The following is a 27,760-nucleotide window of genomic DNA, read 5'->3' as shown; positions in this document are numbered from 1 at the left end:
GTTTGAATTTCATTTCCTGTTTGCCCAGCGTGGAGAGCACAGGTGACCACGCAGAGCTCATCAGCACAGGTAACCGTCATGGAGTCCTCCCAGGATCGCAAAAGAGCTCCAGCATGGACCGAACGGGAGGTACGAGATCTGCTCGCCATATGGGGAGATGAAGCAGTGATAGCTGAACTCCGTAGCAGTAAAAGAAATGGAAAAGTATTAGAAAAGATCTCCAAGGCCATGAAGGACCAAGGCCATAACAGGGACACACAGCAGTGCCGCGTGAAAATTAAGGAGCTAAGGCAAGCCTACCACAAAGCCAGAGAAGCAAACGGAAGGTCCGGGGCAGAGCCGCAAACTTGCCGCTACTACGCGGAGCTGCATGCGATCCTAGGGGGTGCAGCCACCACTACCCCAACCGTGTGCTATGACTCTCTCACTGGAGAAACACACAGGGAAGACGGTTCGGGGAACGAGGAAGATGACGATGGAGGTACTGTAGGTAGCTCACAGCAGCAAGGAAGCGGAGAAACCGGTTTCCCCAACAGCCAGGATATGTTTGTGACACTGGACCTGGAACCAGTAACCCCCGAACTCACCCAAGACCCTCAGGGCACACAGGAGACCTCTGGTGAGTGTAACTTTGTAAATATTTGTAAACATTACAAAAAAAAAGCAAGCAAGTCTGTTAACGTGTATGGGGATGGAGCGGAAATCCTCCAGGGACATCTCCAGAAAGCTCTCCTGGTTGAAATGGGGTGATTTTATTAAGGGGGACATTCAGAGGCGCCCGTTCCTGCTATTCGGACCAGAAATGTTCCCCGCTGTTAACCACGCGGTGGGGGGAGGGGTGAAGTGATCATCCCAGAGAATCGTGTGTGTGTGTGGGGGGGGGGGGGTTTACTTGTGTTTGTGCCGCATGTTAACCGGGAAACCGCAGCCCCCTCCTTTTACATTGAAACCCCATTTTAAATGGACAACCCAATTCATCCTTGATATGGGAAATGCGCTGCTGTTTGCAACCTTTCCCGCATGTTAAGAAGGTTAAAAAAGCCAAAACACTGTGGCCTACGATGGCTGCCTGCAAGCCGAAATATGCGACCTTGTAATGAAAGAGTGTACCCATTGTTCCCTAAAATGTGTCTTTTTTAACCACCTCTCCCTTCTCCTCCACCAGCTGCAAATGTTTCTCCTTCGCAGAGGCTCGTGAACATTAGAAAGAGAAAACGTAAGACGAGGGACGAGATGTTCACGGAGCTGCAGATGTCCTCCCACGCTGATAGAGCACAGCAGAATGCGTGGAGGCAGTCAATGTCGGAGATGAGAAAAGTCCAACATGAACGAGAGGAGAGGTGGCGGGCTGAAGACGATAGGTGGCGTCAGCTTGCAGACAGACGGCAAGAGGCAATGCTCCGTCTGCTGGAGCATCAAAGTGATATGCTCGAGCGTATGGTTGAGTTGCAGGAAAGGCAGCAGGAGCAGAGACCGCCGCTACAGCCCCTGTGTAACCAACAGCCCTCCTCCCCAAGTTCCATAGCCTCGTCACCCAGACGCCCAAGAACACGGTGGGGGGGCCTCCGTCCACCCAGTCACTCCACCCCAGATGATCGCCCAAGCATCAGAAGGCTGGGCTTCAATAAGAGTTAAAGTTTTAAAATGCAGTGTGTCCTTTTCCATTCCTCCTCCCCCACCCATCCCTGCTACCTTGGCAATTATCCCCCTACCTCTGTAAGGAACTAATAAAGAATGCATGAATGTGAAAAAACAATGACTTTATTGCCTCTGCAAGCGGGAGGGGAGGGGAGGGTGGGGTGGGGTGGTTGGTTTACAGGGAAGTAGAGTGAACCGGGTTGGGGGGGGGGGGTTGGAGGGTTCATCAAGGAGAAACAAACAGAAGTTTCACACAGTAGCCTGGCCAGTCACAAAACTCGTTTTCAAAGCTTCTCTGATGCGCACCGCGCCCTGCTGTGCTCCTCTAACCGCCCTGGTGTCTGGCTGCGCGTAATCAGCGGCCAGGCGAGTTGCCTCAACCTCCCACCCCGCCATAAATGTCTCCCCCTTACTCTCACAGATATTGTGGAGCGCACAGCAAGCAGCAATAACAATGGGGATATTCTTTTCGCTGAGGTCTGAGCGAGTCAGTAAGCTGCGCCAGCGCGCTTTTAAACGTCCAAATGCACATTCCACCACCATTCGGCACTTGCTCAGCCTGTAGTTGAACAGGTCCTGACTCCTGTCCAGGCTGCCTGTGTATGGCTTCATGAGCCATGGCATTAAGGGGTAGGCTGGGTCCCCAAGGATCACGATAGGCATTTCAACATCCCCAATGGTCACTTTCTGGTCCGGGAAGAAAGTCCCTTCCTCCAGCTTTCGAAACAGAGCAGAGTTCCTGAAGACGCGAGCATCATGTACCTTTCCCGGCCATCCCACGTTGATGTTGGTGAAACGTCCCTTGTGATCCACCAGGGCTTGCAGCAGCATTGAAAAGTACCCCTTGCGGTTTATGTAGTCGGTGGCTTGGTGCTCCGGTGACAAGATAGGGATATGGGTTCCGTCTATGGCCCCGCCACAGTTTGGGAATCCCATTTCAGCAAAACCATCCACTATTGACTGCACGTTGCCCAGAGTCACTACCCTTGCTATCACCAGGTCTTTCATTGCCCTGGCAAATTGGATCACAGCAGCCCCCACAGTAGATTTGCCCACTCCAAATTGATTCCCGACTGACCGGTAGCTGTCTGGCGTTGCAAGCTTCCACAGGGCTATTGCCACTCGCTTCTCAACTGTGAGGGCTGCTCTCATCTTGGTATCCTGGCGTTTCAGGGCAGGGGAAAGCAAGTCACAAAGTTCCATGAAAGTGCCCTTACGCATGCGAAAGTTTCGCAGCCACTGGGAATCGTCCCATACCTGCAGCACGATGCGGTCCCACCAGTCTGTGCTTGTTTCCCGGGCCCAGAATCGGCGTTCCACGGTATCAACCTGCCCCAGTAACACCATGATTTCCACATTGCTGGGGCCTGTGCCTTGTGAGAGGTCTATGGCCATGTCAATTTCCTCATCACTCTCGTCGCCGCGCTGCAATCGCCTCCTCGCCTGGTCCGGGTTTCGCCTTGGCATGTTCTGGCTCTGCATGTACTCCAGGACAATGCGCGTGGTGTTCATAGTGCTCATAATTGCCGCGGTGATCTGAGCGGGCTCCATGATCCCAGTGCTAGCTATGGCGCCTGGTCAGAAAAAAGGCGCGAAAGTAGTATCTGATGGACCAGGAGAAGGAGGGCGGGAGGGAGGGAGGGCCGAGTGACGACATGGCGTACAGGTACAGGAACAGGGAGAAACACAAACAACTGTCACACAGAATGGTCCCCCCAAAGATTAAACTGGAAACCCTGGGCTTAGCAGGCCGTTGATTTCACGGAGGAAGGGGAAGCAAATGAACACAGAACAAATCTATTTTTTACATCTTAAGGTGGCAGCCGACGCTGCAGCATGAGTGACAGCCATACCAGTATGACGATGACGGGTACCAATCATAATATGCCATCATCTGCCAAAAGGCAAGGGGCTGCTGCTGTGTAGCAATGCAGCCCCACGTCTGCCAGCCCCACGTCCGCCAGCACCCAGCATCGCCCTCGGCCTCTTCTGGGTGCTTAGCAGACAATATTGGGCAATTGGCAGAAAATAGTATATTATGACTGGTAACCGTCATCATCGAAACAGTAGCATGTCTGCCCAGGTGGCCATGATTGACAGCCATACCAGTACGACGACGATGGGTACCAGTCATAATATACCATCGCCTGCAAGGGGCTGGTGCAATGCAGCACTACGGCTGCCAGCCCCACGGCTATCACTCATGCTACACCGTCTACCGCCAAAAGGCAGTTAGCAGCTGCTGCTGTGTAGCAATGCAGTCCCACGTCTGCCGGCACCCAGAGGACATATGGTGACGGTGAGCTCAGCTGAGCTGAGCGGGCTCCATGCTTGCCGTGGTATGTTGTCTGCACAGGTAACCCAGGTAAAAAGGCGCGAATCTATTGTCTGCCGTTGCTGTGACGAGGGGGGAGGGGCCTGACGACATGTACCCAGAACCGCCCGCGACACTGTTTTGCATCATCCGGGCATTGGGATCTCAACCCAGAATTCAAAGAAAAGGCGCGAACCGCTTCTCGGCTCGAGCTGTGGCGCAAACGTAGTATCTGACGGCCTAGGGGAAGGAGGGAGGGGGGCCGAGTGACGACATGGCGTACAGGCACAGGGAATTAAAATAAAGAACGGTGGCTGTGCATCAGGGAGAGACACAAACAACTGTCACAGACTGGTCCCCCCCAAAGATTAAACTGAAAACCCTGTTGACGGAGGGAGGGGGAAGCAAATGAATACAGAGAAAATCTATTTTTTACATCTTAAGACGACGGTGCAGCGTGACTGATAGCCCTCGGCATCTTTCTGGGTGCTTGGCAGCAAATACGGGGCGGTGTATGACGATGGTCTTCAGGCCTATTGCACGAGCTGCTGCTCAGGGAAGACTCTGCTAACGTGCGATGACCTGACTTGTAATAGGCCGGCTAACAGTCATAATACACCATTTACTGCCAAAAGGCAAGCCCCACGGCTGCCAGCACCCAGATCGCCGATGAAGGCTACCAGTCTACTACACCGTCTACCGCCAAAAGGCAGTTAGCAGCTGCTGCTGTGTAGCAATGCAGTCCCACGTCTGCCGGCACCCAGAGGACATATGGTGATGGTGAGCTCAGCTGTGCTGAGCGGGCTCCATGTTGTCTGCACAGGTAACCCAGGTAACCCAGATAAAAAGGCGCGAATCTATTGTCTGCCGTTGCTGTGACGGGGGAGGGAGGGGCCTGACGACATGTACCCAGAACCGCCCGCGACACTGTTTTGCATCATCCGGGCATTGGGATCTCAACCCAGAATTCCAAGGGGCGGCAGAGACTGCGGGAACTGTGGGATAGCTGTGGGATAGCTACCCATAGTGCAATGCTCCGGAAGTCGACGCTAGCCTCGTACTGTGGACGCAGTCTGCCGACTAGAGCACCTAGAGCATTTTATTGTGTGGACATACACAATCGGCTGTATACAACCGATTTCAATAAAACCGGCTTCTATAAATTCGAACTAATTTCGTAGTGTAGACATACCCTAAGAACACATTTCACAGATGGCCACTTTCCATAGGGAAACTTAATATCTGAGAGAGAAAGAATCTCAAATTTTAAGATCCACTAACAGAAGACACTATCAGATTAAAAGTATTATTAAATATTGTGGGCGCCACTGGGAGGTGGTTCTAATTGAACATTTCACTATATAAGTACATTCCCATCCCCAGCCATCACAGTGCTACTGCAGCAATGGCAAAATGGATGTGAGAGGTTGCTGTGTTAGGAATGGAAGAACTGTGAATCCAACAATCTGTTAACAGACTGGGCGTGAGAAAGATTAAAAGCATCAAAGGGAAAGTGGTAAGGGAAGCTGGTTGTGGGAGAATGCACAACCACTGACTTCAGTATTATCTTGACTTGAACAAGAAAATGAAAATAAACCCAGAGTGCTATATTAGAGAAGTTGTGCTCTCAAATAATTCAAATGTATTGTGAGTTTATTTAAGCTCTGTTTCAGAGTGGTAGCTGTGTTAGTCTGTATCAGCAAAAACAACAAGGAGTCCTTGTGGCACCTTAGAGACTAACAGATTTATTTGGGCATAAGCTTTCGTGGCCTAGAACCTACTTCATCAGATGAATGAAGTGAAAAATACAGGAGCAGGTATAAATACATGAAAGGATGGGGGTTACTTTACCAAGTGTGAGGTCAGTCTAATGAGATAAATCAATTAACAGCAGGATACCAAGGGAGAAAAAATAACTTTTGAAGTGGTAAGAGAGTGGCCCATTACAGACAGTTGACAAGAAGGTGTGAGTAACAGTAGGGAAAAAATTAGTATTGGGGAAAATAAGTTTAGGTTTTGTAATGACCCAACCACTCCCAGTCTTTATTCAGGCCTAATCTGATGGTATCCAGTTTGCAAATAAATTCCAGTTGTGCAGCCTCATGTTGGAGTCCGTTTTCAAAGTTTTTGTTGTTGAAGAATTGCCACTTTTAGGTCTGTTATTGAGTGACCAGAGAGACTGAAGTGTTCTCCTACTTGTTTTTGAATGTTATGATTCCTGATGTCAGATTTGTGTCTACTTATTCTTTTGCGGAGAGACTGTCCGGTTTGGCCAATGTACATGGCAGAGGGGCATTGCTGGCACATGATGGCATATATCACATTGGTAGATGTGCAGTTGAACGAGCCCTGGATGGTGTGGCTGATGTGGTTAGGTCAGGGGTCTCAAACTCAGATGACCCCGAGGGCTGCATGAGGACTAGTGCATTGGCCCGAGGGCTGCATCACTGACCTCCCCCCCGCTGCCTCTGGCCCCGCCCCCACTCCACCCCTTCCAATTAGGCCCCGCCCTTGCCCCACCTCTTCCCACCCCTTCCCTGCCCCATTCCAATCCCTTTCCTGAAGTCCCCACCCCAATGCTGCCCCCAGGGGGTGCAGAAAGGGTGCAGGGTGCAGCGGGGGCCGAGGGCAGGGAGTTGAGGTGCAGGAGGTGTGCAGGGTGCTCAGGGCAGGGAGTTGGAGTGTGGGGTACAAGAGGGGTGCAGCAGGGGGTCGGGGTGTAGGGTGCAGCAGGTGACTCAGGGCAGGGAGTGCAGGAGGGATGCGGGATGCAGCAGGGAGCTCAGGGCAGGGAGTTGGGGGTGCAGGAGGGGTGTGGGATGTGGCAGGGGGCTCAGGGCAGGGAGTTGGGGTGCAGGATGTGACAGGGGGCTCAGGGCAAGGAGTTGGGGGTGTAGGAGGGGTGCGGGATGTGGCAGGGGGCTCAGGGCAGAGAGTTGGGGGTGCAGGAGGGGTTCAGGGTGTGAGCTCCAGCCTGGTGCCGCTTACCTAGAGTGGCTCCGGGGTGGCAGCGGCGCTCACTGGGGCCAGGGCAGGCTCCCTGCCTGCCTTGGCCCCCGGCTCTGCGCTGCTCCGTTCCAGGAAGCAGCTGGAACTGTGTCCCTGCAGCCCCTGGGGGAGGGGATCAGGCTTCCCTGCTTGTGCGGCTCTTGCTGCTCTTCTAGGTACATCCCACGAAGCTCCCACTGGCCATGGTTCCCTGTTTCCGGCCAATGGGAGCTGCGGGGGGCGGTGCCTGGAAGGATGCAATGCCGGAGCCCTCTGCCTCCTTCTCCCTCCCCCCGGCCCGAAGGGGCGTGCTGCCGGCTGCTTCAGAGAGCAGCGTGGCGCTTGCAGCATCAGGAGGCAATCCCACGGGTAGGCAGAGGGGCATGGGGGGTGCGAGAAGCAGCAGGGGGGGCGCGGGGAGCTTGGGGGGCCACACACAAGAGCCCCGCGGGCTGCGTGTTTGAGACCCCTGGGTTAGGTTCTTTGATGGTGTCCCTTTTGAATAGATATGTGGACGGAGTTGGGACCGGGGTTTGTAGCAGGGTTTGGTTCCTGGATTGGTGTTTTTGTTGTGTGGTGTGTAGTTGCTGGTGAGTATTTGCTTCAGGCTGGGGAGCTGTCTGTAGGCAATGACTGGCCTGTCTCCCAAGGTCTGTGAGAATGAGGGATCATCCATCAGGATAGGTTGTAGATCCTTGATGATGCACTGGAGAGGTTTTAGTTGTGGGCTGTAGATGACGGTTAGTGGCATTCTATTACCTTCTTTGTTGGGCCTGTCTTGTAGTAGGTGATTTCCTGGTACCCTTCTGGCTCTGTCAATCTGTTTCTTCACTTCATCAGGTGGGTACTGCAGTTTTAAGAATGCTTGATAGAGATTCTGTAGGTGTTTGTCTCTGTCTGAGGGATTGGAGCAAATGAAGTTGTATCTTAGAGCTTGGCTGTAGACAATGGATCAAGTGATGTGGTCTGGATGAAAGCCGGAGGCATGCAGGTAAGTATAGCGGTCAGTAGGTTTCCGGTATAGGGTGGTGTTTATGTGACCATCGCTTATTAGCACTGTAGTGTCTAGGAAGTGGACCTCTTGTGTGGACTGGTCCAGGCTGAGATTGATGGTAGGGTGGAAATTGTTGAAATCTTGGTGGAATTCCTCAAGGGCCTCCTTCCCATGGGTCCAAGTGATGAAAATGTCATCAACGAAGCGCAAGTAGAGTAGGAGTGTAAGGGGACGAGAGCTGAGGAAGCGTTGTTCTAAGTCAGCCATAAAAATGTTGGCATACTGAGGGGCCATGCGGGTACCCATAGCAGTTCCGCTGACTTGAAGGTATAAATTGTCCCCAAATCTGAAATAGTTGTGGGTGAGGACAAAGTCAAAGTTCAGCCACCAGGTTTGCCTGATGGTATCAGGGATGCTATTCCTGATGGCTTGTAGTCCATCTTCGTGTGGAATGTTGGTGTAGAGGGCTTCTACATCCAAAGTGGCTAGGATGGTGTTTTCTGGAAGATCACCAAAGGATTATAGTTTCCTCAGGAAGTCAGTGGTGTCTCGAAGATAGCTGGGAGTGCTGGTAGCGTAGGGCCTGAGGAGAGAGTCTACATAGCTAGATAAACCTGCTATCAGGGTGCCAATGCTTGAGATGGGGTGTCCAGGATTCCCAGGTTTATGGATTTTGGGTAGCAGGTAGAATGCCCCTGGTCGGGGCTCTAGGGGTGTGTCAGTGTAGATTTGTTCCTGTGCTTCTTTAGGAAGTTTCTTGAGCAGATGGTGTAGTTTCTTTTGATAATCCTCAGTGGGGTCAGAGGGTAATGGCCTGTAGAATGTGGTGTCAGAGAGTTGTTTAGCAGCCTCTTGTTCATATTCCGACCTATTCATGATGACTACAGCACCTCCTTTGTCAGCCTTTTTTATTATGATGTCAGACTTGTTTCTGAGGCTATGGATGGCATTGCGTTCTGCAAGGCTGAGGTTATGGGTAAGTGATGCTTTTCCACAATTTCAGTTCATGCACGTCGACAGAAGCACTCTATGCAGAAGTCCAGTCTGTGGTTTCGACCTTCAGGAGGAGTCCACGCGGAATCCTTCTTTTTGTAGTGTGGGTAGGAAGCTTCCTGTGTGGTATTGTGCTGTTCCGTGGTGTGCTGAAAATATTCCTTGAGTCGGAGACGTCAAAAGTAGGATTCTAGGTCACCACAGAATTGTATCATGTTTGTGGGGGCGGTGGGGCAGAAGGAAAGACCCCGAGATAGGACAGACTCTTCTGTCAGGCTAAGAGTATAGCTGGATAGATTAACAATATTGTTAGGTGATCTATATTGTTAGGTTCTAGCCCACGAAAGCTTATGCCCAAATAAATTTGTTAGTCTCTAAGATACCACAAGGACTCCTCGTTATTTAAGCTCTGTAATAGTACATGCTCCCAGGGGAGGGAGTTGAAGGAGGGAACAAGGGCTTCCCATCATAGGCACCGACTCCGTGGATGCTACGGGGCTGGAGCACCCACGGGGAAAAAAATAGTGGGTGCTCTGCACTCACCAGCAGCCAAGCTCCCCTCCCCTCCCCTCCTCACCCCCGCCTCCTCCCCAGAGTGCGCCCACGTCCCTGCTCTTCTGCTTATGTCCCAGCGCTTGCTGCCGCAAAACAGCTGTTTCATGGCGTAACAAGCTCCGGGATGGAGGGGGAGGAGCAGGAACACAGGCGCGCTCAGGGGAGGAGGTGGGGAAGAGGAGGAGCCAGGGTGGGAATCTGGGGAAGGAGTCAAATAGGGGAATGGAGGGGGCAGAGTTGGGGCAGAGACTTTGGGGAAGGGGTTGGAATGGGGGCGGGGCAGGGGTGGAGTCGGGGCGGGGCCGCGGGCAGAGGGGGGTTGAGCACCCACCGGTGCCAGCAGAACTCAGCACCTATGCTTCCCCATACAGTTTTCTGTGCCAGAAGATTGAGGACCTTAATGGGGCTGTAGAGGGAGGGTATGTGGATGTGCCCTGGGAAAGCAAGTATTTGTCTGTATTAGCTAGTGCAAATCCACCACCACAACCACAGAATCATAGAAATTTAGGGCTAGAAGTGACCTCAAGAAATCATGACGTCCAGCCCTCTGCACTGAGGCAGGACCAAGTAAACCTAGACCAATGCTGAAGGTGTTTGTCCAGCCTGTTCTTAAAAATCTCCAGTGATGGAGATTCTATAACCTCCCTTTGAAGCCTGTTCTAGAATTGAACTATCCTTATAGTTAGAAAGCTTTTCCTAATATCAAAACTAAATCTCCCTTGCTACAGATTAACCCCATTATTTCATGTTCTTCCTTCAGTGGACACTGATCAAATGATTGAAACAAATGATCATCTTCCTTTTTATAACAGCCCTTGACATATTTGAAGACTTATCAGGTCCCTCCTCATTCAGTCTCCTTTTCTCAAGACTAAACATGGCCAGTATTTGTTAACCTTTCCTCATAGGTCAGGTTTTCTAAACCTTTTATGATTTTTGTTGCTCTCCTCTGGAGTCTGTCCAATTTGTCCACAACTTTCCTAAAGCATGGTGACCAGAAATGGACATAGTACTCCTGCTGAGGCCTCACCAATGCTGAGTAGAGTGAGCCAATTACCTCTTGTGTCTTATATACAACAATTCTGTTAATACACCCGGGAATGATATTAGCCTTTTTGCAACTGCATCAAATTGTTGACTCATATTCAATTTGTGATCCACTATAATCCCAGATCCTTTTCAGCAGTACTACGGCCTAGCCGGTTAATCCCCATTTTATAGATGGGATTTTGATTTTTCCTTCCTAAGTGTAGTACTTGTTTTTTTGAATTTCATCTTGTTGATTTCAGAGCAGTTCTCCAATTTGTCAAGGTCATTTTGAATTGTAATCCTGTCCTCCAAAATACTTGCAACTTCACCCATCTTGGTGTCATCTGCAAATTTTAGAAGCATGCTCTTCACTTCATTATCAAAGTCATTAATGAAAATATTAAATAGTACCAGATCCAGGACTGATCCCTGTGGGACCCCACTAGATGTCTCCTCCCACTTTGACAGCAAACCATTGATAACTACCCTTGAGTAAAATCCTTCAACCAGTTGTGCTCCCACCTTACAGTAATTTCATCAAGATCGTATTTCCCTAGTTTGCTTATGAGACTGTCAATGGAACTGGGTCAAAAACCTTACTAAAAATCAAGCACTTGGGGTAGCTGGTGAGGATTCCTTTCTGGAGTTCTGAGGATATTTTGGTATCAACAGCATGAGACAGGCACCGGCAGATGTGTGCCGTACCAGAGGAGAGGAAAACCTCACTCAGTCTGTCACTTCTCCCATCCCCTCTCCACGCACAGCATTACCTCTCTATGAAGGGGGGCGATCTTTAGCCGCCTTGTTTCAAATGTGTGTTGGGGCTGCTTCCAAGCACTTTTCAGGTCATCCTTTTCAGGCTGCAGATCATGTGGCATGGTATGAGGATTGATGCCTGGCGCAAGAAAGAAACATCAGCTGTAAGATATCTCCTCACCATTCTGTTGCTATCATACTTCTCTTAAAACAATATAGTAGCGGAATAAAGACGTGACTAATTCAGTAGAAGTAGTAGGGGGCAGTGATACACACATGCACACCATAAATCCATCCCAAAAGAAGCAACTGCACTAATTCAACCACACACAAAAAAACAACTCATATACATACAAGCAGCTCTGATATATTCTGATCAATAGAAATCAGTGGGGTGAACAAACTCACTCCTGCTTGTCATATAGGGAACACATACCTATTACATTGCAAGGAGATCATGAAACAGCAAGTCCTTAGAAAGTCTGAATAAATCAAAGAAGGTTTCATCTTTCTTCCAAATTCTTTACCTTTCAGGGACATAGATGCATGTACAACTTCCTTGGTGTCGAGGTCCACGCTTGTTTGATCAGGTTGGTACTTGTTAACAGTTTGGCCCAAAGACATGGATTTCTGGGACCAAGAAAGAAGGAAAGGAAGGAAAAAGTTTAATGGACTCATACATCATGTTGATAGGATTAGTGCTTTAATCTTCTCTGTCCTCCTGAAAAATGCCATTTGCCCCCCACTGATACATAACTGCCTTTGAGGAGAAAATACTGTCTCTACTAGCAACACTACATATTAGAGTCATAAGAAAGAAAATAAAAAATAGCCTTTCAATTGAAACTACAGGAGAAATGGTAGAATGTAACTATGTGGGTTGGTAGATAGCTAAGACAGCTGCCGAATCCTCTGTGTAGTGAAAAGTGACTGATGGGAACACTTCCTAAAATGCCCCAGCCTTCTGAAGCCATCTGCCTCTGGCTGCAGAATGTCTGGAAATGGCTTCCTTCAAAGGCCATCAATTCAAGTTTGCTCAAGAGCAACAAACTAGCATTCTTTCCCAGTTTCCATCCTGCTGGCCTGGAGATCTACTTCATACATCTATAGGTGAATCAATTTTGTAACTTGGTGAATCTCCTCCAGAAATCCCTTCACCACATAGCTTCTCCGTGAATCATGGTATCCCTTTGCCACCCTCCAGCAACAGAGCAGTATGGGTGAGGGAAATACTTTTCTCCAGAGGCAAGATCCTAGGCTGGGCTGTGACCAATAGGTCCTGCTTGGGCTAGACAAATTCAGACTGACAATAAGGCATAAATTTTTAACAGTGAGAGTAATTAACCACTGGAACAATTTACCATGGGTCACGGTGGATTCTCTATCACTGTAAAAGCAGTAAAGAGTCCTGTGACACCTTATAGACTAACAGACGTATTGGAGCACGAGCTTTCGTGGGTGATGCATGGTCCGACGAAGTGGGTATTCACCCACTTAGTCTGGATCTGTAAAAGCAGCAAACATGGCTACTCCTCTGATACTCTCTATCACTGGCAATTTTTAAATCAAGGTTGGACCTTTTTCTGAAAGATCTGCTCTAGGAATTATTTTGGGGAAGTTCTTTGGCCTGTGTTATACAAGAGGTCAGACTAGACGATCACATTGGTCCCTTCTGGCCTTGGAACCTATGGATCTGTGAATATGCAACAATGCACTTGGATAAAATGGATATTGTGATGTACACAAAGCTTCTTCCAGCTCACACATTGATCCAAAGAACAATAAAAGTGATCTGGGGACTGGAAGGACTGCTTTACTTGTATTAAATGAACAAAATACAATAGGCTGTATTCAGCTTATTTTTCTAAGAATACCATTTACTAAGGAACAGGCAGACCTGAATACTGATCATCCATTCCCTCCTCCTTCCCTCTCCCCCCAACACACATCCTTTGCAATACAGTAAAGGTCAGCTAGAACCCAATTCACTCCCACTGTACATAAGCAAAATATGCTGCTCCGATCAGGTCACTCCCCACTTTGAATCTCTTCACAATCACTGGCTTCCGTATCAAGTTCAGTTTTCTCAACCTTTCATTCAAGGGCTCTGCAAAATTCAGCCCCTGCCCACATCTCACTTCATACCAGCCTCCCACTGCCTGTGCTCTTTCCATGCCATGCTTCTCAATACCTCTTTTGTACTTTTCCTCCCACTCTTATCTACATCTTCTATGAAATATCCGTACCCGAGAGATATAGTTAAACCGACGTAACCCCCAGTGTAGACAGTGCTAAGTCAACTTAAGAATTCTTCCGTCAACCTAGCTACCGCCTCTTGGGGAGGTGGATTAATTACAACGATGGGAGAACCCCTCCCGCCAGCATAAGTAGTGTCAATGCTGAAGCACTACTACTGCTGTGCCACTGTAGCATTTCAAGTGTAGACAAGACCTTATACACAGAACACCTTTCCTGCTTCTTGTGCATCAAATAACCACCTTTTCCTCCCTCCTAAAACACTGCTATTCTGCAAAGCTCATCCATGTTAATATGGGCAGGAAATCAGTGTTAACCTTAGGCTGGACATTTGAAGGTTTCAAACCCTCAGAGGACTGAGGTTATGGAAAAGCCTCCCGATAACAGGTGTGGGTGCAAAAAAATCTAACTAATTTTAAAATGGAGCTTGGCAAGTTTATGAATGGGATTATATAACAGGAGTGCCACAATAACAGGAGACTGGACTCGATGACCCAGGAGGTCTCTTCCAGTCCTATGTCCTATATTCCTTAAATCTACCAAAGAAAGAAATGTATTTATAAGCAACAAAAAAGACACCTACTCTGATATCTAATCTAAGGTAACTATTTTATCTATGGTATTTCTAAGATACTTGTCACCTTTTATCTAAGTACAGACATTACTGCTTTTACATCAGTCCATCATCTGGTCACTTGGGCCAAGATTTTCAAAAATAGGAGCCTCACCTTAGACTCAAAAATAAGGAGCGAGATTTTCAAAATTGGAGCACCTAACAGTTCCTTCCTTAATTTTGAAAATCTTGATCCTTGTGTTTTATGAACTTGATCTTTCACTTTCTTTGCATGTGGAATTCTTATATGTTCTTCTAACTTAGAAGGTAAATTCTTTGACAGCCTTGTACAAAACAGAGGAAGACAGAGCATGCTGACATGCTCCATAAAATCCATAAATAATAAGTTACGGTTGCTAGCTGGTTAAACTTGGAACACAAGCAATGTGTTAGGTTACTAGTGAATGAACAAATAAATAGTGAGACGTGATTGTACGTTAACTCATAAAATAATTCATGCTGCTTCATCTCCCTCTTCGTTTAACAAAAATTAAATCTGCAGACACTGTGATTTCGGTCTGTTTCTACTTTTGAGATGAGCACAACCAAATCACTTGGGTCAGTGCCTACCATTGTGGCTATTTAAAACATTTTAAAAACACTTTTAAGCACCAAGAAAAGTTACTTGCTGCAATGCAAAAACAATAGCTATCTTTTCATTTAACCAAACACTCAAAGCCACAGTTATAGATGGAGTGCTCACATTTCACTTGCGCTACATCTTTTCAAAATATGAGTTTCTAATCATGGTAAATTTTCACCTTTAATACAGCAGAACCTCAATTTTATGAACACTAGTCTTATGAACGACCAGTTATATGAACCATTTTTTCTGATAGGAAAAAAAATCATTTAAACAAAAGTGATGTCAGTAAAGAATAAGTCAACATCCCTTCATGTTCCAATTCCTTCAATGCATTGGAAATTGCTTTGCAGTAGTTTGAAGGAGAAGAGGAAAGGAATGCAGTACATCATACTGCAACTTATTCACTGTACCTACTGTAATTTTGAGATTTTCAATGTTATGAACTCCTCAATCCCCAATTATTTTGTAAAATAGGAATTGTACTGTATTCAGATTTTGTGAATCTTAGTAATATTCAAGCACTTAGAACATGCCTGTCTGTCTCCCCTGCCTCTCTGACTTCTTTGTTTCTTGGGAAGGCTCTTCCTTGGCTCAGGGAGTAAGACTATGGGCAATGATTATCAAGATCTAAGGTTAGCTAGTAAAGGAAACCCTCTGAGTGTAAATCCCAGGATAGCAGAGGAATTGTACAAGGTGTTTACAGAAAACATAATTCAGAGTAATGGCATGAAGATGAGCAAAGATTAAAAAAATAGATGGATATTAGGAAACCTTTCCTAATGGTGAGGGGAAAGTCCCTTCTCCCAAGTCATTTAACAGCCAATTGGACAAAAGAACAGGGAACAAGTCTGCACTAGCTGGAGAAAGGGGAAAGATGAAAAGATATGAAATGGATCATTTCAGTCTCAAATGTCTCCGTTTCTATGACATCCTCCCTTTCCTTGTTGCATGTCTTCATGAACAAGATGCTCATTACCTTGTATGGTTGAATGGATGGTTGAGGAGTCTTTTCTGGGTTGTCAGAAGCCTTTGAGGAAGCAAAGGGGACAGAGGATTCTGGGGAAAAACAGTTACACATATTGCTCATCATTTTTAAATCTGTGACCTAGGACCAAGTCTGGCTAGAGAGAACACTCTATACCAATGGTTCCCAAACTTTAACAACCTGTGAATCCCTTTCACGAAAAGGTCAAATCTCGCAAAACCCCTCCTAAAAATGAATATTTCCAGGGATTTTCTCCTTTATCTGAGTATAAATTATAAAAGCAGTGATCTTGGAAATACACAATTTGTTTTTATGACATGCTTATTACATACTATTTATTATTAATTATTATTTATTATTACAGTATTTTTATTACATTCTGAAAACGGCAAAACTCTTCCAAGATCTCACTTTCGTAGCTTGTATCACTTTGAATAAGCCTGTTATAAGACAAGGCTCCTATGTTTCATCAAGGAGTATCAGATGTGAAACAGCAGGAAGATATTTAAGAAGTCAACTCAAAGAGTTCCTCCTACACAAGCATTCAGGTCTTGAGCAGTCCAGGCAAACAACGCACGTTACAACGAAGCTTAAACCTGTTCTTCATAATAATTTTAAAAACAACACTAGCTGCCTATTTCATTTTAAAAATAGCAAATCCACCTCCCTTTCCTTTTCTTATAAGAAGTCTTGAAGTTGAAATCTCCTCAGTGTGATAGATATCCTTGCTTTGATCTGCTTAGCTCTTGGAAGTTCAGGGGCTCCAGGCTGCTGGTCCCATGCTGCCTGAGGTCCCTAGGAACAGCTCTGTCCGCCATTAGGGAATTTTTTCCCGAGAACCCCCTGTAACATTTCATGAACCCCCAGTTGTTCACGAACCCCAGTTTGGGAACCGCTGCTCTATACAAAACTCTGTTTACTTGGGACTCAGTGCAGTCACTGAATGAGATCTTGGTTCTGTCCCTGTATTTACAGTCTATTTGTTAAGGTCCTTTGTGTTCCTTATAGAATGATGAATATTCTCCTTTATCCCTATTAAATGCACCACCCTTGTTGCAATCGCACATGTCATGACCTTGGATGGGATCCCCTTTGGGATCTTTCAAAACCACTTCTAAGCTAGCCAGAGTGGGTACTGATGAGTAACATAATGTGCTCCCTGCTTCCCTCCAGCACTTGCATCCCTTGCTGACCCAGAGAGGAATGAGAACCTAGGACAGGGAACGAAGCCAGATCTCCCCCAAGCAGTGCAGAGTACTACTCCTATAGAACCAAGCCTGGTCCCTGCAGCTCTCCCATTGCCTGATGAAACAGAGAATAGAATGCAAATCTGCATGCTGGCAAAGAGCACTTATCCCAGCTTAGCTCAGGTCATCGCCAATCATTCAAAAGTTCTTTAGCCAGGATGCTCTGGTTGCAAATGAGTATTTATCAGTTCTCTCTGACAAAAGGGCAGCTTACAAATACATCACTCAGATACAATATATCAACATGAACCCAGGCCTCTGACTCACGCTATGCCATTTTTCTAGCTCCCCAGCACAGCTATTTGTTGATCCTGCAAAGACAAGGCATCTTGTATGGAACAGTGGATGCCTGGTTTGGACACCAAGCCCCTGTTCAGCTCAGCAGGAACATGCGGGGGAAGCTATTTCATCAGTGCTCTTACCTGTCCTCTGCTTTCCCTTTGTTGACAGCAAGTCTTCCCTCCTAAATCTCTCTGGTTCCAGATGGGAGTAGTCCCAGTTACTGTAGCTCCCTGGGACAGGCAGCGTCCCTAAGGGGAGGAGGGGGTAATGAGAAATAGTGAGAGAGACTGGAAATGAAGGAGAGAGAAATAGCAAAAGAAGAAGTACAAAAAAGAGCTACAAAAGGATCTCACAAAACTGGGTGACTGGGCAACAAAATGGCAGATGAAATTTAATGTTGATAAATGCAAAGTAATGCACATTGGAAAACATAATCCTAACTATACATATACAATGATGGGGTCTAAATTAGCTGTTACCACTCAAGAAAGAGATCTTGGAGTCATTGTGGATAGTTCTCTGAAACCCCACTCAATGTGCAGCAGCAGTCAAAAAAGCGAACAGAATGTTGGGAATCATCAAGAAAGGGATAAATAATAAGACAGAAAATATCATATTGCCTCTATATAAGTCCATGATACGCCCACATCTTGAATACTGCGTGTAGATGTGGTCGCCTCATCTCAAAAAAGATATACTGGAATTGGAAAAGGTTCAGAAAAGGGCAACAAAAATGATTAGGGATATAGAAAGGCTTCCGTATGAGGAGACAATAACAAGACTGGGACTTTTCAGCTTGGAACAGAGGCAACTAAGGGGAGATATAATAGAGATCTATAAAATCATGAGTGGTATAGAGAAAGTAAATAAGGAAGTGTTATTTACTCCTTCTCATAATACAAAAACAAGGGGCCACCAAATGAAATTAATAGGTAGCAGGTTTAAAACAAACACAAGAAAGTATTTTTTCACGCAACGCACTGTCAACCTCTGGAACTCCTTGCCAGAGGCTATTGTGAAGGCCAATACTATAATGAGGTTCAAATGGAGCTAGATTCATGGAAGATAGCCATTGATGGACCTATTAGCCAGGATGGGCAGGAATGGTGTCCCTAGCCTTTGTTTGCTAGAAGCTGGGATTGGGTGACAGGGCATGGATCACTTGATGATAACCTGTCTGTTCATTCCCTTTGGGGCACCTGCCATTGGCCACTGTCAGAGGACAGGATACTGGGCTTGATGGACCTTTGGTCTGACCCAGTATGGCCGTTCTTATGTTTTTATGTTAAGTAATAACAGAAAGAGAGAATACAGTTTGGCACTTTTGTAGCACTTTTCATCTTCAGAGTTGCAACAAACGTTAACTAAACCTCACAATGCCCCAGTAGCTGCTCTATCGTCCACAGTATACAGATGGAGATGCCAAGGGAGAAAGCTGGTAATTGGCCAAGACATCAGAGGAAATCTGCCCCAGGACTGGGTATAGAATTCAGGAGTTGCTTGCTCCCAATCCTATGTTCAAACCATGATTAAGACTAATATTAAAATTATTTCACTTGAGAGGAGAACATAAGAGAGAATCAAAGTAACAGAAAGAGAGAGTGATAGTAAAGGTGAGAATTAGACAGAGAGCAGAATGAAGAGACATATAGAAGTGGGATAAATTGAGGAGGGGGGGTGGTAAGAGGAGAGTGAAAACCCAGTTTGCATGGAGTATTCATTGCTTCAGAAACTAAAAATGTCCATTGGACTTGTATCTCCCGTCTATCAAAGAGGGATGAACTCCAGGAAGAAGACATCCCACCCAGAACACCCGACTCCCAGGAATTGATTTTATGTTTGCTGCAGGCCACCAAAGTGAGTAGGGTGATGGAGAAAGGATGACCAGGAATTTCTCCCAGAGATCTGGAAATTGTGTACTAGGGTCCCATATTTAGAGCTGGTGACATTTTTTAGATTAACAATGTATTTACCGAAAAATGAAGTTTTGGTCTACCAAAAACTATTCATGAATTTGTCTCAGTTTTGACAGAGAAAAACTTTTTCCAGGCCAGCAACCAGGAGATATGGATTCAAATCCCTCCTCTGAATCAGGCAGAGAGAAGATATGAATCTACATCTCATACCTCCCAAGTAACAGCTTTAATTACCAGGTTATAGAGTTTTTGTCAGCAGGGCCACACAGATTTTTGGGGATCCAGGGCAAAATCCAAAACCACACCCTTCCAAAAATGTACCACTAAGGGGAAGCCCCAGTGGGAGAGAGGGAAGGTTTGAAGAGCGAGTTCACCCCACAGTGGCAGCTCCTGTCCCACAGGGCTGGGCCCAGATCCCCACTCTGGGCATGATGACATGGCGCACAGGATCACAGTACCATTCTTCCTGACCACTTCTCCCTCATAATAGAGGGGCTGCCAGACCAAACCCGAGTGGCGCTGTGACCCCACACACGAGACTACAACCCATATCAGTTTAGGGGCCCTCAAATGGGGGCCTGGGCAAACTGTCATCTCCCATATCCACCAGGCAGCCCTGGTCCTCATTCACTCTTTCTTTGGCCCAGTGAATATTTAAGTATTTCTAGAAAGTGAAACTGCTTCCACAGCAGAGACTAAGAGCAACTCAACTTAAACCAGCCTGGTGGTTACAATGCTCACCTGAGAGAGGGGAAATCTGAGTTCAAGTCCCTGCTCCAGAGTGGGGATTCAAACCTGGGTCTCCCATATTCCAGGCAAACACCCTAATCATTGAGCTAAAAGTTTCGGACATGGACATGCAGTTTGCTGGTCTGACAAAGACTTTTCAGATTTGCTGGCACATTCTGAATATTTTCAGAACCGAACAGAGCATTTTTTCTGATTTTTTTGGTCTGCTCTCCAAATCAAAAAGTCAATGATTCACTCAGTTCTATCCTTATGTTCCTCTCTATTCTTTTTCCTCCCTAGTACCACAGGATGGAAGTGGGCTAGAGACATTTTTATTAAGGCCAGGGAAGGAAGGCAGTTTGAAAGGCTGGAAAGTATTCTCCTCCATTTGACTGAATATGACCTGCACATATTGCCTTTTAAGCATGAAGAAAAAGCCCTCTCACCTGCCATCCACTCTGACAACACATTGCAGAGCTGGGACTTGAACTCATGTGTATTGAACCAGGATCTTGGAAAGCTGGAGCAGAAGCACGTGTACAAGGTTTGGCTCAGCAATGAAGGGAAAACCTAAGGATTAAGGAAAGAAAAATCAGAACTCCATCAATCTAGACAGGTTAGAGGAGAGACATTGGACAGACTGTTCTTTCTTAGAGCTTAAAAGGGCTGTATTCCTTCCTCCCATATACAGGGACTATCCAAAATTCCAATCCACGCAGATTCAGTCATAAAGGAATAGCCTCAATTTTAATATAAACAATCATTTAGCCAGCATTGTAATTTTGTTTCTTGGGCCATTTCTCCTGCTTGTTTTTTTTACATTAGAAACATCAAGAATGTTAAGTCGGGTTTGTTGGAAGACTTCTTCGTGTACGTGGACCTCTCATACCTTAACTGAGGGGATGAGGGGGATGCTGAATCCTAAACAAAGCCATCCTGTCTCCCAATATTTGTTAAACACTGGCATTACACAGGTGTTCAGACACACATACCAAAACCTAAGTTTCAAACAGTTTGAATAAAAATCTCTTCCCTTCATAATTGCTCAACTTTCAGTCCCTTGTGATGTCACTAGTTTTCCAGTCATATAGGGTCTTTTAGGAGGAGACATGAATTTCTAAATCTAAGAAACAAGCAGAAAACTGTTTGCACCGTTGGAAGCAAAAGAGGAGACAAACTATTTTTTTTTTTTCTTTGAAGGTCATGTTTACCAAAAGGAAGCAAGAGGCCACAGAATCAGATGGGCCTTCAGTGTGGAAATACAAGACCCCTGGGATGAGGATAAAAGACTGAAGTGAGAGGAAGAAAGAACGGCAGACAACAAAGTCAAGGGAAAATGAAGAAAGGAAGCCGGGGCAGTAAATAAATAACTCAAGTAGAGAGCGCAGAAAGAATTGGATGGAGTGCATCTCAATGGAGGCAAAGGAGCAGGGTGGGAGAGAAGTAAACCTATCCCCTCAAAAACAAAAACCACCATGGCATTAACATGTCATTTGCTGCCATCACATACGTCACTCTGCTTGTGTGTTCTACCCCTTCCCCCATCCAGAGTCTGTCTTGTCTGTTTAGATTATAAATTCTTCAGGTCAGGTACCATCTATTAGTCTATGTTTGTACAGCAACTCCCACAATGGGGCCACATTCTTGGTTGTCCCTTACGCACTAATGTAATAAACATGATTAATAAATATAATAATAATAATAATTAATAATAAAGTGTGAGAAGAATGCTTCAAGCGTGGGGAGAATTGGAGAAAGAAAAGGCAATCACAGATGCTGAGTCAGATGGAGAATTAGTTTTCAATGAAACAGGGAGATGGAAGGAGTCCGAAATAAAAAGGTTGGGGATTAGGGTTAGTTTCTTGGAGGTGAACCAGAAATTACAGAATTACAGGGAATTCAGAGGATGAGTAAGGATGAAGGAGAAGAGCCTGTGGGATGAGGATGAAGGCATGAGGATGAACAAGAGGAGGGTATGAAGAGTGGATCTTGATGGGGAGAGACAGAGCCGCTCCTCAGATCTCATCACCCCTACCCATGATTTTAGATTATTAAAAGATATTCACAAGACAAGAGATTGAACCATATTGGTCATCATGGAGCATTCCAAACTGTGGGGATATCAGACAAGATAGTCTGCTATTCAACAAGAGTTCAAATCCAATTGATCACGGCACATTCCAAGCCCTGGAAGAATTAATTAGTAAATGCCTGTACAGCATTCTAAAAATACAAAGTGCTATATATGGGATAACTGTTGTTAGTGTCGGATTGTCCCTGTGGCCAGAGATAAAGGGGCGGATAGTGGTGGATATTCCCAGGTTATTTCACTGCTTAAGTGTAAACTCTATTGCTTTTTCTAAACCTTTTTACACTCACTTTAATAAGAGCATTCTGGTAGCGGAACTTGTGACAGTCAAACAGGAGGGCGGCATAATTCTTTGCAATGCGATCAAACAGCCGTCCCTGAATCTCTCTATTTGGCTACCAAGAAAGAAAGAAAGGAATGAATAATCAGAGAGGCATTCACCTACGCATCAAACCACAGCAACAAGGAGATCCTCAAGCCTGTCCGAAGGTTTGTGTATGTGAGCAGAGTGGATTGATTTAAATCAAAGGGATTTAAATCACCAATTTTAATAATGATTTAAATCAGCAAACAGGAAACCTTGATTTAAAGAATCTATTTTAATCTTGTTATCTATTTGTACTCATTAGCTATTTTTCTAAATAAAGTTTGAGTCTCAGTGGTTGGTAACTATTAAAACATGTTGATTTGTAACTAAATAGCGCCTTTACACTAAATTTGGTACATCTGACCTTCTTTATAAAGCATTTTGAGATCTACTGATAAAAGCACTATATCAGAGCTGGGTATTATTTTTATTATTTTATTTTGCTAACCATAATGATACACTATATTTATGGACATTTATTTAAGCAATTATATAGCTTAACATACATTAAGTTTAAAATGGCGAATGATGCATTTCTTATTTACCACCTGATGATTAATTTTTTGCTCATGATTTGTGTCAAGGAACATCTGGATGAAAACTGGAATTCAATTAAAAATGCACAAAACATAATTTAATGTTTGTTATTAGTTAAATAAAACTACCTTAAATGTCCTGGATACATAGGGGGAAATATAAATTTATCAAAACATATTTTTCATTTAAAACTAGGTGATTTATTAAAGTATTATCTGTAGTTATGAATTTTGAACTGACTGTTTCTGGTCATCAACTTCCAATCTGTTTCTCAACTTTGAATGAGCTAATCATTGAACTGAACTTGTGGAATAACCTGAAATGAAGAAGAGGCAGTCAAAAGTTGGTTTAGAACTTCAACTTTGGTTCCAGGTGCTTAGCCAGTTCAGTGGTTGGACTTTCTTTAAAACTTCAGCAGCAAAGATGTACTGTTTGAATATTACTTTTTAAATTTAATTTAAATTATTTTAATAGATTACAATAAGTGTAGGTGTTAACATAGAGTATAATAAAAGACAGTTACCTTTTCCATAATTGGTGTTCTTCAAGATGTGTTGCTCATGTTCATTCCATATTATGTGTGTGTGCTCACTGCATGCACCGGTGCTTGAAGTTTTTCCCTCAGCAGTATCTGTAGAGGACCGGTTCTGGTGCCCTCTGGAGCCTCCCCTACCCTCCCCACATGGCACCGCCGGCTCCCCCCACCCTCAGTTCCTTCTTGCCGGAAACTGACAGTGGGGAAGGGGGGCAGGTTGAAGAATGGACATGAGCAACACACCTTTTCCGTAACTGGTGTTCTTCGAGATAACTGTCTTTTCTTCTTCAAGTGCTTGCTCATGTCCATTCCATATTAGGTGACTCCAAAGCAGTAACCCTGGAGGTCAGTAGGAGTTCACGGACGTGTAGACTGCAACACAGCTCTGCTGAACCCAGCGTCATCCCTGGCCTGCTGAGTGATGGCATGATGAGTGGTAAACATGTGAACAGAGTACCATGTTGCACCTCTACAGATGTCCTGGATAGGGATGTGTGCCCAGAAGGCTGCTGAAGATGCCTGAGCTCTGGCAATCGGCGGCGGCAGAATCCCCACCAGGTTGTAACAGGTTCTTATGCACTAGGTGATCCTATTTGAAATCCTCTGTGAGGACACCAGATGGCCCTTCATCCTATCCGCTGTAGCGATGAACAGCTGAGTTGATTTACGGAAAGGCTTGGTACATTCTAAGTAAAAAGCCAAGGCCCTTCAGATGTCCAGCACGTGAAGATGCCTCTCTTCACTGGTCTTGTGCAGTTTGGGACAGAACACCGGGAGGAAGATGTCCTGGTTCGTATGGAAAGTAGACAACACCTTCGGCAGGAAGCCTGGGTGGGGCCGCAGCTGAACCCTGTCTTTGTAGAAGACCGTGTATGGCGGTTCTGAGATCAAGGCTTTAATTTCTGAGACTCGACGGCGTCACCACCACCAAGAACGAAACCTTCCATGACAGGTGGGAAAGGGAGCAGGAACCCAGTGGCTCAAAGGGCAGGCCTGTGAGCCTAGAGAGGACCAAGTTAAAATCCCACTGTGGGACAGGAGTCCATACCTGCGGGAAGAGTTCCTCAAGCCCTCTCAAGAATCTGACCGTCATGTCATGGGAAAAAAACATCTGTCCTTGGATCAGATCCAAGCCTTATACAGTGCTTGTTCCGGGCAAATTCCTCCCTGGCTATTTAAGGGATTTGTACAGACCCTAAATGCCACCACAGTGGGAGGGAGAATACCTCCTCTAGTCTGTATTGCATTGTAGGGTCTGGCTGGAGCAGGTATTCGCTCCCTACAAGGGACAGATGGAGCAGAAGTGGACCACACTGCACAATTTCAACCTTTTGTTTTCAATATTATTTTAAGACACTTATCGAACTTTCCTCTGGCAGAGACTCTATACTCAGTTGAACCGTGTGAAATACATCAATATCCAGCCCTTGTCCTAGTCTCTTCCTTACCTGATATAAGTGGAGAAAAAACCACCAGAAGCTGTCCAACAGGATAGCATGGGAGATTGGAGCTGTGAGAAACTTCTGCAGCATCTTTGAAGGAAAAGGAGTCTGACAAAGAAATGAAACTTTGCAACATCATGCAGCGCAGACAGATGAAGATACACTCACAAGGCAAATCACTCTCTGATCTGCACACACCCTCTCTCCTGTTCTCAACTCTACCACGAATCCATCCTTAAGAACCTCCGAATCTCTCATTCACAAAGCCTTACAAGCCGCACGCCATTTCTGAGAAACAAATGCGCACATTCTCACAGCACTCACACACACATTCACATACATGTGCATGGCATATCCACTCATATGTAGGTACACACACGCAAGCACACATTTGCTGCTCTTTGTAAGTATGCAGAGTACCTTCCCACTTGCTGACTTTCTCTGGGCACACACCACCTTCTCTATGACTTCAGCCAGCTCCGTCCCATTAGGCAGTGGTGTTGGCTCATGCTCATTGTATCCTGGGTATTGATACAGTTCCACCAGCTTGTTCTTTTCTGATGTATTCTGAGGCTAGGGTGACAAAGAGGGAGGAAAGACACAATACAAAACACATATACTGATGACAAGTGCCTTCAAATCCCCCAGCCTGATGCTTTATGTCTCAAGGGCAGGAACTAGCTATTTCAAGACTTCAATAATCTGGGTTGTGAGACTTCAATGGGGAGTTTGCGAGGTGGGGGTTGGTCACCAGCCCATGCCCATTCCTTGTCCCCACTGAAATGGATTTGCGCAGGCACTTATAATTGGTCCAGACACCAGGAGTGCCCTATAAGGGTTTTTGAACCTGTCCCATTGGAGTCTATGGGAGTTTTCCCATTGACTTCAGACCCTAAGTGTTGTGCTGATTCTCATGGTGGCTACTCCGAAGTATCACACAAAAGATTTTGAGGTTTCACTCCTGGAGGACTGGTTGCAAATGGCTGAGTGTCAGATCATGGTTTGAGAGGCTGAAAATCACTGGTCTACCAAAGCTAACACCCAGCAGAAGATGGAACTAGGGGAAAGGAATGAGAAAAGGATGCTGCAGTCTTTATACTAGTTGCTGTTCTTTTCCCTGTGTGACTTCCCTTATCCTCTGCAAACTCCAGGGAGAAGGAAATCATGATTTCCATTTGTACAGAGCACACTACTCTTGGGTCTGTGACTAGTCATCTGTTGATAGAAAAAGATCCAGAGTAAGATGCCAGAAACTGTTAGTGGCATGAATGTAGCAGCTACACAAGAAACTGAAAGGTTAAGATTATTTAGCTTGACGAGGAGAAGTTAGAGGGGACTTGATTGATGAGTCCAAAATGATGAGCGGCCTCAGCCTGATCTACACTCAAAAGCTAGGTTGATATAAGTTGCCTCCCATCAACCCATTTATGCCTGAGTCCACACTCAAATTTGTCTCCTGCCAACATAAGTGTCCCATTACAGGTGACACAATAACATCCCCTCCCTGAATGGCACTGAGCCATGGTCAACACAGTGAGAGTGTAGACACTGCACGAACCGTGCTGACCCTAACAGTCCTCCAGCAGGTCTCCCACAATGCTCAACAGCAACCACTCTGGTCACAGTTGTGAACTCTGCTGCCTAGGGGTCACAGAGAATGGAAGTTATCAATCCCCTCTTTAAAACCTCTGTGTATTTTTGAAATGCCATTTCCTGATTGCCCAGCTTGGTGAGCTCACCTAGCAGCTCTCCCTTGTTGTGTACAGCTGCCAACTGACCATACTGGTCACACGCTCTAGACACACTCCTGCCTGGAGTAGCAGGAGACAGTGGATCTCCTGGCCCTCTGGGGAGAAGAGACTGTGCAGGCACAGCTATGGACCAGTCACATAAACATGGACATCTACAAAAAGACTGCACTGGGGATGCAGGCAAAAGGGTACAACAGGGATCAGCAGCAGTACCACATGAAAGCAAAGGAACTGCAGCAGACATTATGGAAGGCCAGGGAGGCCAACAGACGATGTGGTGCCAAGCCACAGACCTGCTGGTTTTACAACTAGCTGCATGCCATACTTGGTGGAGACCCCAACAGCATCCTTCAGATCACTATGGATTCCTTGGTGGAGCCTAAGAGAGAGACCCTTGCTGTGAACAGCCAGGAAGAAGAGGGACATGTGGTGAGCGGGTTCTGCTATGCGGCAAGCCAGTATCTTTTAGAGACTCCACTGCAGTCTAGATATTCCTGCCAGCTGAGCACAGATAAGCCAGATCCAGGGTAAAGAATCATAGAATATCAAGGTTGGAAGGGACCTCAGGTCGTCATCTAGTCCAACCCCCTGCTCAAAGCAGGACCAATTCCCAACTAAATCATCCCAGCCAGGGCTTTGTCAAGCCTGACCTTAAAAACCTCTAAGGAAGGAGATTCCACCACCTCCCTAGGTAACCCATTCCAGTGCTTCACTACCCTCCTAGTGAAAATTTTTTTCCTAATATCCAACCTAAACCTCCCCCACTGCAACTTGAGACTATTACTCCTTGTTCTGTCATCAGGTACTACTGAGAACAGTCTAGAGCCATCCTCTTTGGAACCCCCTTTCGGGTAGTTGAAAGCAGCTATCAAATCCATCCTCGTTCTTCTCTTCTGCAGACTAAACAATCCCAGTGCCCTCAGCCTCTCTTCATAAGTCATGTGCTCCAGTCCCCTAATCATTTTTGTTGCTCTCCGCTGCTCCCTTAAAAAGAATAAATGTGAAGATGGTGCCAGGCTCAACCTCAGGTTAGCAGAACACAGGTTTCTGCTTTTCGTTGTTTTACTCCTACCAGATGAAGAGGAGAAGAGGTAAAGGTACAACAAAACTTAGAGGTAGAGCTGGTATCTGCTTTTCTTTCCCCTGTCAGGCTGTGGG

At 45.9% G+C, this 27,760-nt stretch overlaps 1 protein-coding gene across 6 annotated transcripts in view; it reads right to left on the bottom strand.

Moving 5' to 3' along the window:
- Positions 1-27,760, bottom strand: part of FAM227A (family with sequence similarity 227 member A) — a 55,091-nt gene that overhangs the window by 12,691 nt on the left and 14,640 nt on the right. For 5 of the 6 annotated variants that reach the window (XM_034776468.1, XM_034776502.1, XM_034776487.1 and 2 more), the window contains 8 exons: positions 25,272-25,424; positions 24,858-24,959; positions 22,261-22,365; positions 20,328-20,451; positions 17,377-17,484; positions 15,699-15,778; positions 11,795-11,897; positions 11,282-11,406 (listed from right to left, as the gene is read on the bottom strand). In XM_034776468.1, the coding sequence (XP_034632359.1) occupies positions 11,282-11,406; positions 11,795-11,897; positions 15,699-15,778; positions 17,377-17,484; positions 20,328-20,451; positions 22,261-22,365; positions 24,858-24,959; positions 25,272-25,424 (900 nt within the window). The remainder of the gene's footprint in view (positions 1-11,281; positions 11,407-11,794; positions 11,898-15,698; positions 15,779-17,376; positions 17,485-20,327; positions 20,452-22,260; positions 22,366-24,857; positions 24,960-25,271; positions 25,425-27,760) is intronic. The other variant, XM_034776495.1, reaches the window with a different exon arrangement.

This window comes from Trachemys scripta, chromosome 1 (assembly GCF_013100865.1).
Source record: "Trachemys scripta elegans isolate TJP31775 chromosome 1, CAS_Tse_1.0, whole genome shotgun sequence".
NCBI lineage: Eukaryota > Metazoa > Chordata > Testudines > Emydidae > Trachemys > Trachemys scripta.
The sequence above is the reverse complement of the archived record's forward strand: the minus strand, read 5'-3'. Positions and strand labels throughout refer to the sequence as shown.